Below are 13352 nucleotides of genomic sequence, written 5' to 3' on the forward strand. Positions count from 1 at the left end.
TTTTATGTTGTACAGATAACATGAGCAACAAAAAGCCCGTGAATGTTGTGAAATACAACATTTACGGGAATTAATAAATAATCTTATTCTTATAATGTTCAAACTTCGTGTCAAACAAAAAGATATCTCTAACTAATGTACAATCCGATTTTACTAAACCTTTACATAACAAGAACAACATTAAAGTATTAAACCAATGTCATAAAAATCATTGACCTACGCCATTATCACAGTAGAATAAAGAAATGTAATAACATATTTAGTTTTATTTAGTTAAATATTTTACATCATTAAAATATATTTATTTAAGCTTAATTTTATTAATTTATTTTTCGAGTATCAAACTGGGTTTATACGTCAAGTGTAGTATAGATTAATATTTAAAGTATAACATTCACATTTTATTTGTGTATATTCCCTACTATTTGTGTATAATTCTTGAGATTCATTCTTTAAAATTAATATTTAAAATCATTGAAATTAAGGTGATTTTTTTAATCTGTTGTATTAATTTATGAACTGGCAGGTAATCAAGTTTTAACCTGTGGTCAGTGCAGGCGAGGTTGTTTGTGGGGATGCCCCCAGAAAATTGACTCTTAATATTTTACATAGCTTAAAACTATACATTTTGCGTTTTACCAATGAACTAACGTAACAAATCCAAGTTTATATCGCTAATGTATTAGTACAAATATTATTTAGTATTTATTTATCTCATGAAATTGAGTGAAAGTTAAAATGTCGCATTCTGCAGTATCAAATCCAGTGAAAATCCACAAATTACCACTTTTGATTAGAAAGAACGCTATAACAACGTACGATAAATTAAAATCGAACGATCTGTTCCTACGACTCGTTGAGAAACAGAAACAGAATTACAATGAAGACATAATTTTTAAAGAAGACATAATCTACAAGGCCCAAGAACATGATACATTGAGCGGGAAATACCCTAATTTAATCATTAAAAATAGACTGAATGTCGTGAAAAATACCAGTCGGACGGTCGCCACTTACCAGGAGAATTCTACTATAGTCGAGTTGAGCTCTGACAATATATCAAACCTTATTGGGCAGAAGAACTACGACCTAGTATTCAGTGCTCTGTGTTCAGTTATAAACCAAGACTTAAAAGTTCAAGGTATAATATCATTACTAAGCTTCGATAAAAAAAACAGTTCAAGTGATGTGAAAGGTGAGGATAAATCTTCTCAAACAGACGAAACGTGTCGAGAAATATTCATGCGTATTAAAAAAAAAAAGAGAGTTAATAGACGGAAGCAGGTAAGGCCTTATGCTATTAGCGATAACATGCTGGCAGAGAAGCGTATGAAAAAACTAATTATTCATCCGAAAAGCTTAAATGTTATTACACCAGAGAAAATAAAAGGCGAATCCAATCACAATAAAACTTTAGAAGAATCTAATAACAGAAATTTGAGTGAAGAATCTTCTCAAAGTGAATATTTACCAGATTTAAAACTTATACTCGATGAAGACAGTAACATCTCTGATAGCAGTATCGGTAACATCTCTATAGGCAGCTGTAACATACCGAACATATTAGAAAACCCTAATTCCTTATTAAACAACATCGACAAACACACAAAAGAGACGGACACCAGTAACTTGACGACGGTCAGGATGATTGATGGTTCGGTGGTGATGATTCCTGGAAATCCTGATATATTTCATTTGGCGAGTCAAGATATTTTAAAAGATTTGTCGCCGCAAGATAGGAAGAAAATATTATTGCATCAAGCTTATATCGATTGGAAGTTCTGCTTACAAGCTGATTGTGATGGATATCTGTGAGTATTATAATGTTTAATTATAAAATAAATTAGCATTATTAATCACGGACTTAGCACTTCCATTATATACATTTATTTATCCTATACAAATAAAATTCAAGTGTATGTTTGTAATATTAAAATAACTGCTGTTTTCTAAATGCACATGGATGTATACATGGTACATATACTGAAATAACATTTTTTACATTTTTTGTCTGTCTGTCTGTTTGTTCTGGCTAATCTCTGTTACGGCTGGACCGATTTTGACGGGACTCTTACTGGCAGATGGCTCTTGTATGTAATAAGGAGTAACTTAGGCTACCTTTATTTTAGAAATTTCTTTATTTTGTAACTTCAAAACTGAATAATATTTTTTTTAAAATCCATGTGGATGAAGTCGCGGGCACAGCTAGTTTATCTTTTTAGATACACCATCGATAATATAAATAAATAAATACAAAGAAATTTTTAAGAAGTGTACATATAAAATAACAGATAACAGATACGTCATTACAGTCCTATACAACATTTCAAATATAACTAAACAGAATTATTATAATAACTTGTATGATCAAAAGTTGAGAAAATTTTATTGGAAAGAACAAGTAATAAGCATTTAAAAACAATTTTAATTATTAATAAATTGTACATAGACTTGTTATATAAGTATATTTAGAATTTTAGACCAATGAGAAGAAAAGTATAAATAATTTTAATATTTTATAATATCAAAGTCAAAGATATTGAAAGATAATTCAATTTATTACTCTGTTATAATAATTTAAAAAATGTAGTGTACAAAAATAATTATAGAAGAAAGAAATTTGTTTTTAATATTTAATAATAACTTCACACAACACGAGAGATGGTTAAAATAAAAAAAAAGCTTATACTAATTTTTTTAATGAATTATTATTATTTTTTTTAATTTTTGTCTGTTCTTTATCCTTGTTTTATACATTCCAACATTGTTTAATATCTTGTTTATTTACAATATTATTAATGTATAAAAGATATTTAATAAAAAAAATTGTTACAAATTATAAAAAAAGAAATCATAAAATATATATTCACTTTTTCATAATTTTTTTTTATCCTAATTTTGTTTTGTTACTGTAATATTAAATAAAGATTTATTTTTGCCGAAATAATTTAAAAACTTCTTAGACTGATTGAGCTCACACCAAGAATTAAATATAAGAATTTACGTGTATTTCCATATTACATACATATTATTTCATAGAGCTTTCAATCCATTTTTTCTTTAGTTTGTCATCTCAAAAAAAGTTAAATTGTCTTTGACTGATTTTACATTGTAGTTAATATAGTAAATAGTAATATTTCATATGTATATAGTAACAGTTCATATAGTAAATATTACAAGAAGTATTTTTAATGTAAAAAAATTTGAGTTATTTGAAAAAAAAAAACACTTAAACCGTTAATCAAAATAGCAAATACCTATTATTAAATCTAGTTTATTGGGAAGTTTTATTAAATTAATACTATAGATAAAAAAAGAAGATAATTAAATTATATTATTATGGTTTTATTTTGGTGCTGTCTATAAACTATGTATACCTATGTGTTTGAATAGAAATATGTCATGAATAGTTGTAGGTACGAAAAATAATAAAAAAGAACAATATCTCATAATCTTTTACCTATCTTATCTGACGACTGCTCTAGTGTAATGGTGCGTGTGCCGTGTCGGCGGCGCCTAAACACAGAAGGTCGCGGGTTCGATTCCCGCTCGCGAGTGGATACTTGTGTTTGTACAAATATTTTTTTCCGGTCTTGTTGTTAGTTCTTGTGGGTATTCCCACTGTGCCTCAGAGAGCAAATTAAACTGTCGATCCCTGTTGTTATTATCTACACCTGATAGCGATCTTTATTCATAGTAGGAAATATATCCATCTACTTGTATTGGAGCAGCATTGTGGATTAAGCTCAGATACTTCTCCTATGTGGGGAAAGAGGTCTATGCCCAGTTGTGGGATACTACAGGCTAAAAAATTGTGATGAGACTTTTAAGTTATGCATAGCCTTAGCGCGGCAAGAAAATCCGTAACGAAAATAAAACCTAACACCCCCCACTCCGCCTACCATGTAGCTCGGCTGAGCGTTCTCGTAACGTGTATGTGTACCTATGATACGAGTGTACGAAGCTCGTACGGATCGAGATGAGCTGATCCATGTATTGTATGATAATAAAAATATTTTAAACGATAGATACTAACTTCTCATTTATTCAATAAAAGAAAAAAAAAATGTTTTCTTATCGGTCACCACGCTCAAAAAGTGTAACTTGAATTAATATCAAAGAAAAAACTTGAATTAATATCAATAATAAACATTTTTGAATATCCAAAAATTGACCGTTCCAGTCGGTATCGAACCTGCGTCTCCGACTGACCGCGTCGGCGCTCTAGCCAATTAAGCCATGGAACGATGTACCCGCTAGATCGAAATTTTTGATATTTTTTTTTTTTTTTTCGGTTTAAGCGAACCGTGGCGCCGTCTATTGTGAGTTCTTTACAGAAACCCGTAACTATTCAAAGTTTCATATTACAATGAAAATCTTTGACAGGAGACGACACCATGCTATTTTTAATATTTACGATTTTATTTTTGTGTTACCCACACATTAGGAATTCTAAACATTTTTGAATATCATATCAAAAATTACGGTTAGTTACTTAGTTACTAATAAAATGTCTCGTTATCAACAAAGTTAAGTTCCGTTGCGTGGGTGGAACTGACCTGAGGCACTATTAGTCTATAATTATGTATAAATAAAAATGAGTCCGTCAATGTGTTACGAAGCTTTACTAAACTCGAGAAGGGCTTGATCAATTCGGGTAATTATTTCTTTTAAAGTTTCTTACGGAATAAAAAATCGCGCAGACAATTGTAAAATTTCAAGAAACATCATTTATTTTATTAACATCAACTTTTTCGCATGTATTTTGATTTTATCGCCTCCTCCCGTGATCATGGTTGCTGTAAGGTATCCGAAACGTCGGACATTTAAATAACTTAATAAACCGCAATAAAATTCGAAAAAGTTGTTTCATTGCAATGAGCGAAATTCGCGTAAACATTAGAAAATAACTTAACATTTCAACTTCGTTTGTATTTAATAGTTTGCAAGACATAAATACTGGTCAACTAATAAAAATAATAATGAGTACATAAATTTACCCTATTTCTATTATGAAGAGCTTTGTAAACAGTTCAGTATCATCAATTTACGATATGCACTCGCATACAATAGGTACGTAGTTCGGTTGTTCCCCGACATTCTGCATCTGAATATGCAATTTATTGCACAATATCCGGAAGATGATTTAATCAAAATACTTGTGTTTGCTGGCAAACGAAAAAAACTGACTTCAATTACATCGACAAGTAATACAACGACGAAGGAACCAGGATCTGACGATGGGATCTCAGAGAAATTGAGGGAACCCTTGAAAATCCGCATAACTTGTTATTGGGTGTACCGATTTTGATGATTTTTAATTTAATCGAAAGCTGTTATTTATTATGTGGTCACATTTATATACATCGAGATCTAATCACAACTTTTTGAGTAATCTTTGATAACGCATATTTACTTGAATATTTTTTCGTCTACTTACGTTCTATTACTTGTCGATGTTATTGAAGTCGGTTTTTTTCGTATGCGAGCAAATACAATGCATTGCTGTTGTGATATCAACCTGCTACCTTCTTATAATATAATAAGGTTTATCCCAAAACAGTCATTGTTTCTAAGGTATTCAAAATTATATTAAGGTTGGTATATTGAGATAACCGGTCCATTTTCTTCGTGATCTTTATCCTACGTGACGTTTGCCAAATTATATGTGCTATGCCTATTGGTACTTTTAAAAGCCATTTATCTCATTAGAAATATAACACAGGTAAGGAAATAACAAACTACTAACTATCGTAAGGTACAAAAGGGCGACCTTGTCATAGAAAACCGACCTCCATTACTTAGAGCAACCTTGGGGTATATATAGACTATACTATTGAACGAGCAATACGGAACGGAAACGGCTCCAACGATTTTCATAAAATTTAGTATGCAGGGGATTTCGGAGGAGATAAATAAATCTAGCTAGTATTTATTTTTAGAAAATGTCATTTTATCCATGTTTTTAGGCAATAAAAAAATGGCTACAATATCGTTAGAATACGAAGGTAAATTTCGGACTTGTCAATAAAGTAATAGCTCAGGGGAAATCGGCCGGTCGCTAAAGACGAAAAGATCGTGGTTCAAATCCTCATGTTTCCAAGATAGATTATTATTTTTTCTTTTTTTTTCCTAATTACACTCGTTATTTTTTATTTAAATAGCAGGTAAATATTTTTTTTATTATTATGTCGGTAAAATCGAAAAATATTATTCATATTTTATCAATATGTAATTCGTATTTAAATATGATTCCCAAAACATACGATTTACTAAAAATATCGAGCTAAGCTCGGTCACCCAGGTACAAGACTATTGGTAAGACTCAATAGTCTTGTACCTCCATATGTCAACTCAAGACATACCATATGTCAACTCAAGACAATTCTTGAGTTGACATATATCTACTGGTCTAAATATAAACTATTATTATACTACTATTATAACAAGCAAAATTATGAATTATTGTGTGTGTGTGTGTGCTAAATTCCAAAACTACAGGATCGATTTAGAAAATTCTCTCACCAGTACTATGTTACATTTTTGCTCTCAAGGTAAATTTTGTGCATTCGTCGGAAATACATAAAACTGTAACTACCCTAATGGAGAACTACATCTATACAAAGTGCCATCTCCTCGTGACTCTCAAGTCACTTGGCCATATTTTAACGTTGAAAATGAAACGGTCAAAATCGCTTACTCCACGCGGGCGTAGCCAGGCCGTGGCAGAAAGTTAGTAGTCAACATATCATCATTACAGCCTATACAGTCCACTGCTGGACATAGGCCTCCACAAGTTTACGCCAAAAATAACGTGAACTCATGTGTTTTGCCCATAGTCACCACGCTGGGCAAGCGGGTTGGTGACCGCAGTACTGGCTTTGTCGCACCGAAGACGCTGCTGCCCGTCTTCGGCCTGTGTATTTCAAAGCCAGCAGTTGGATGGTTATCCCGCCATCGGTCGGCTTCTTAAGTTCCAAGATGGTTGTGGAACCTTGTTATCCCTTAGTCGCCTCTTACGACACCCACGAGAAGAGAGGGGGTGGCTAAATTCTTTAGTGCCGTAGCCACACAGCACGAGTCAACATATGCATAATATATATTATAGTGGACATGTATGTGTGTATGTGTTTATGTGAATGTGTAATTATAATTTTGCGCCCAAAGGCTGCGTGGATGAAATCGCTATTAGGGATAAAGGTGCCTTTGTGCAACTAATTCTGATTGATTCGTGTATGTGAGTAAATAGGTAATTTATTCCATATTTGTTTTAATTATTATTATATATTTTTTTTATTTTCAGACCGCTCCACAAGGCAGTACTCAATAAGGACGCGGATTTAGTAAAACGACATTGTATAGTACTAAAGATGCGCCATCAATCAGTCGATGTCACATTTAATGGGAATCCGGTAAGAAAACAATAAAATATTAAAGTACCCACAAAAATGTATGGATACGCACACGTACATTTCCAAAGCTAAATACATTATATAACGAAGTAATTTATTCCGTTATGATCATTTGTCAATTACATCATTATTAGCTTTTTAACCGACTACAAAAAAAAGAGAATTTAAGAAATTAAACAAATAAATAAAATCTCAATATTAGTCTTTAATAATAAATAAATAAAAATAAATGTAATTGTAATAGCCCGATGAAACCGGAATATTCATCTGCCTGCGAGCGTCTGTACAGCAGTATACCGCCACAAAACGGAAAGCCACTCAGCGTTGATTGTTTTAGTTGTGTGTCTGTAAGCAGTGTGTGTCTCAAATGTCTCATCTCAAAATGTCTTTTCTATAAACACCTGATTTCCTACACAAATGTATGACATGAGCATCTAATCAGTGACACTCAACGCAATACACAATGCTGCCCCAACGCGTCATCAAAAAATTATGATAGGGTCATTGAAATACATGGAATAAGACCCCCCAATTTCACACGTTGCTTTTCAGTGGCTGCCTGTAGTATGACGCGAAATGATGTGTTTATCGTTATCTGGGCGTTTGCGCTCATGTGAACACAGGTGTAATAAGTTTATATCTATATTTCGTTACGAATCGTCCTTATCTATATCGTCCTGTGATAAGATATACAAAATAGTTTGTATGAGGAAAAAGATGTTTCTCCATTTCTGATAAATATTGAGTAACAGAGCTGTTTTGTTATCACTTCTTGTAATTGCTGTTCGTATCTAAGTCAACTACTCTTGATAGTACATAGTATAAAAGTGATTTCCCGGGTAGTTTTAGGTTTTTAAAATATCGGGCAAGTGTGAGTTGAAATTATACAATAAATAAAATATTTAATGATAATTTTGTTACATTTATAAATAATTGTGTGTGCTCACAAACGAAAAACAAAACCGACTTTAATTTACATCGAACAATAATATAAAAATGCTCATTAGAGTTCGTCCAATACTCACGTGAGGCGTAGAGGGACGAAGTATCACTATGAGGGGGGGGGGCTTATATTGAGATTTTATATATTTATTGTTTTCTAATGTTTACGCGAATTTCACTTATTATAATGTAACAACATTTTCGGGTTTACAGCAACCATGGTCACGTGAAAAGACTGAGGTGTCCAGACGTCCTAACTTTACAAAGTATTTGAAACTACCCTATATACATCAACATTTTAATTAGTCCTATCTATGAAAGTGCTACCCGAGTCTTTGATCTGCGGCATATTATACTTGTTTTTTGGTTATTATAGATATCACGATTTCTAAACCCAAAAAACAACCAACAAACACCCTGCAACCTTGATGCCCATCTAGATATTTGTACCACAATGCTGAATTTTTCAAAATTTAATCGGATTATACCTGTATTTAAACATAATATTCTGAAAATTTCAATTTACTTTTTTCTTGTGTTTTTGGGTAGAGGGGTCAAAAAGTTGCTATAAAATATTACGTGATTAACGGACGACACCTTATTAAAAATAACTCTTCGTCTCCTTATCAAAAAACCATATCTCAGATCTTAAATGAGACCACACGACAAGCACCTTTCGCTCTCGATAAAAAAAAATCAGCAAAATAGTCGAATTGAGAACCTCCTAGCACCCAGTAAAAAGTTACAAAGGCACACAAAAAAAAATAGTCAAATTGAGAACCCCCCTTTTTGCGGTCGGCTAAAAAGATAATAATGATGTAATTGTAAAATGATCATAACAGAATAAATCACGTTGTTATATAATGTATTTAACTTTGGAAATATATGTGTGAGTATCCATACATTTCTGTGGGTACTTTAATATTTTCTTGTGTTTCACTCATACTGTGCTACCAACAAATAACAACCACAATAACAATGATCAGAATGTTGGCGCAGTTTGTAGGCGTAGGCAGTAGTGGCCATGCTTTCCTGCTCCCTGGTTTGTTAATTCAATTACTGCTTAAGTGTAGGTGTAATATTTCTATTTATTTATATTATATGTATTAGTTCTATTTATATTTATTAAAAAAAGTATTTAGATATATCAGTCGGCTACCTACAACACAAGCATTAAGTTGCTTACCGTAGGAACAGATGACTGTGTGTGTATTAAAAAAAATTATAAATTTTTATCAAGTTAAATGTTATTTTTCAGACAGCACTTCAATTATCTCTGATCCATGACTGTCCCAAGTGTACAGCGATATTGTTGCAATATGGAGCCGACCCGCTAATACCTGACGAAGAAAGCAGGACACCGTTACATCTAGCAGCGGAGGTCAGCTCGGAAAACGTTAAAGCTATTTTGGATCACTGTAGAGCGAATGCTAGGTGAGATATTGTTTTGACTTTATATTGTTGCATATATCTAACTAATATTGTAAAGCTGAAGAGTTTGTTTGCTTACTACTTGTTCTAATTGAAAATATCTTTTTGTTTTTGAGGCTATTTACCGAGTAAAGCTGTATAATATTAATTATAATAGGCTATATAATATTATAGTGTTTTCTTCAAAGTAACGCAGGTGAAACCGCGGCGCACAGCTAGTATATTAATGAGTAACTTTGGTCTTTCAGAGAAGTTCTAAGAGAGAACGAGGGTATGTGGAGAAACAGCTTCGAAAGTAAATCAGATGAAGATTTGGCCGACTTTTTAATGTATAAGATGTGTATTGAGTACGATAATCAAGGTTAGATATAAAAAAATTTCTATTAAAAAAAAAATCTCAAACAAAGAGGCAGAATGAAATAAAATTATAATTAATTGAATCAATAAAACTGTAAAATCAAAACACAATTTAATACTTGCTATTCATATCGGTACAGCATATGCTAGAGAGGGAGGGGAGGATAGATAGATGGATGTCAGATGTGTGACAGATGGATGAAAGATAGATGACAGATGGATGACAGATAGAAGAGAGAGAGAACAATTAAAATCCTGATGTTATACTTTGATTAAAAGAACAACTAATCTGTATGTAATAAACATTATACAATTGTACAGTTTGTGTGTGTTGATGTATGGATAGACAGTAGATGACTGGATGGACGGATCAATGAATGGATACATCTGTATGGCGGCACCTAGTATGGTACACATTCATAGATAATATAAAATAATGGTCCAAAAATCTCTTCCTAGGATACACACCTCTAATGTTGGCCAGTAGAATGGGAATTACTGAGAGTGTAAAGCTGTTAATAAAAGCGTCACCGGAGACTATCGATGTTGGAATGCCCAACTGTGGGAATACAGCTTTGTATTTAGCAGTCAGCACGGTCTGCTTAGATTGTCAAGGTAAGTCGGGTCAAAGGCTTTTGAGAAATCTTACTGATAGATTAATTGATTGATGCAGCCTATAACATACCACTGCTAGGCGTAGCCCTCTTTTTCTATATCAGTTCCATTCTATTATGTATATTATCATTATAGGTTGGATATATTATCGTCGACTTTGATATGATGTGTATTATTATAATGTTTAAATTGGCTTAAGTACTTGTTTGATTCTTGATTTTATAATACTATTTTGTAGTTTAGTTTGTAATGATTACCCACTAGAAGTTCAGTCGCAAATCTATCTTAGTACTGGTTATATATTTGACTGATATTTTGTATGTAGCTTAGAAATGTTATGCAGTATGTTTGTTTTAATTTACTGCTCTCGTGTATTTATCATAAACTTTTATTATTTAATATTTCAGAGCGTGTCGACGTGGATCCGAAATTCATGGATACAATAGGCACTTTAATTGAAAACGGCGCAGATCCGGCCATCAGTAACACTTCCGGTAGCAATGTCAACACTCTACTGACGGAGTTTTGTATATCGAACCTGTCAATGCTAGTAGCGAACAAACTGATAGAAGCGATATATGTCGATGTCGGAAAAATTAAGAATTTCGATTCGTACATGCTGGTAAAAGAAGCGGATGGAAGCGTAAATTTGAAAGAAATAAAACCTCCAAAACAAGAACCAATTAAAACTAAATTGTTGAAGGCTGTAAATGAGAATATTAAAAAAATGAATTCGGCTAAAGATGACATAAATAAAGTGCTTTCTGCCAAAGATAAAATAAACAAAGTTAATCCGCCAGAACAGAATATACATGAAGTCGATTCGGATAAAGGCGAAATACTAAAAGTTGATACGGATAACGGTGAAAGGAAAAGTGTGAGTTCGCGTATAGATGAAGTTAAAAATCAATCGATACAAACGGATGCGAAAGATAATAGGGTGGTCGAAAGGATAAAACAGAAATCTATAATACTACAGGATATACCTGTTACTAACATCGGTCTGAGGCCGGTTATCTTGCAGTCGGTAGACCCGGCCTCGATGACTGTGAGTGATCCTAACATTGTAAAAATAAATAAGCAATTAATACCAATTACATTGAAAGGTAAAAAGCAGATCAAATTGGTGAAAATTTTGCCAAAATCTAAGGTTGTGAGTTCGACTGCTAGCGTTATTACAGGTATTGCAAGTACTAGTTCTAAAAATACTAGTACTGAATGTACTAGTACAAATAACAGTATACAAGCTATTAGTACTGTTACAAATGGTATTACTATTAAAAGATCTTTATCCCCATCGGATTCAAAGCAAAATTCGAAGAAATCTAAAATTTGTACCAATGGAACATGAACTAGACTTACATATGGGGACTTTTGTTATTGAAGCATGGTGGGGAGGTATAGAGACCTATGAATTACATTGCTTCTAGGTAACTTATTGCTATTTGAATTATCAAATAACGTTGTACTGGACCTGATTATTATTAACAATGAAATCGGCTGCCCAATTTCAAAACACAGTAAGGGACAAATTTTTCGAAATCAATTTTTTAAGCATTTTTTGTTCCAATGGAATTGTGTGAAGATATATATAGATATATTAGGAAAAAAAAATGTTGTCCCTTATTGTGTTTCGAAATTGGGCAGCCGAAATGTTAAATTACTATATACTATAAAAGATGAGGAGGGGAACATCTTATTAATTTTTATTTTTTTTTTATATTTAATATAATCGTGTTTTTTTGTCTTAAAAAAATATAGAAACACTTTTTTTGTAATATAGTTAAATAAATTTAAAAAAAAATTTTTTTAACAGTTATTTATTAGTATTAAGATAATTATTTTTACTGTCACCATATCTTTATTTCCTGTCTGTGAACGTAAAAGGCGTGAAACTAATGTATGTACTAGATAATTAAATGTGCTTTAAAATGATATTATTGTAATGTAAAAAAACATCATACAATAAATGTAAATGATGTAAACCCACCAAACGTTCGGAGAATTGGGCGCGATTCTACTGACACGGAGCTTGGGGTAGTTAAGCTGATAAGATCATTAAAAGTGTTTCCATTGAAGCGGTGCTAACCTGAAATTTAAAAAATCTGAAATAATCATACAAAAAAAAATTATTTATATGTAAAAAAATGTAGACTTTCAAAAGTCTCGGCTAAGAAACTCAAAGAAACTCGTTGACAAGTAAAACAACCGCATCAAACTTAGTCAGTTCCAGAACACACAGATATTGGTGTCAATCCTATAACAACCCTGTTTTGCGTCGGGAGTTAATATTTCACCGTCTTCTACCCTACCCTTCCAGCTACGTATCACTTGAAACGCGTCTTAAGGCTTATAGATCGATTTAGAAGACCTATACAACATTAATTTTCATTTTCGTATGCTTTAAGTAAATTTTTTGCCTCGAATCAAATACAATTATTAATAAAATTCCCGAAACTGATCGTCACTTTCTTAAGAAGTATAACTTCTAACCTCTACTTTACTAACAGAGTATCAGATATGCCTCTAGTATATATGTAAAATATGCCTATCTTGTCATATATTTAAACTATCTCAATTTTGGATTACATTATT

The 13352-nt window shown here is 32.2% G+C and overlaps 1 protein-coding gene across 1 annotated transcript; it reads left to right on the forward strand.

Annotated features, from left to right (window-relative positions):
- Positions 1 to 738: 738 nt before the first annotated feature.
- On the forward strand, positions 739 to 12108 carry LOC123668130. The gene is made up of 6 exons (XM_045601922.1): positions 739 to 1811; positions 7304 to 7412; positions 9613 to 9788; positions 10034 to 10146; positions 10602 to 10757; positions 11165 to 12108. Exons 1-6 carry the CDS (start codon positions 739 to 741, stop codon positions 12106 to 12108), a joined length of 2571 nt encoding a protein of 856 aa, XP_045457878.1.
- The last annotated feature ends 1244 nt before the right edge of the window (positions 12109 to 13352 follow it).

This window comes from Melitaea cinxia, chromosome 30, assembly GCF_905220565.1.
Source record: "Melitaea cinxia chromosome 30, ilMelCinx1.1, whole genome shotgun sequence".
In the NCBI taxonomy this organism is placed as follows: Eukaryota; Metazoa; Arthropoda; class Insecta; order Lepidoptera; family Nymphalidae; genus Melitaea; species Melitaea cinxia.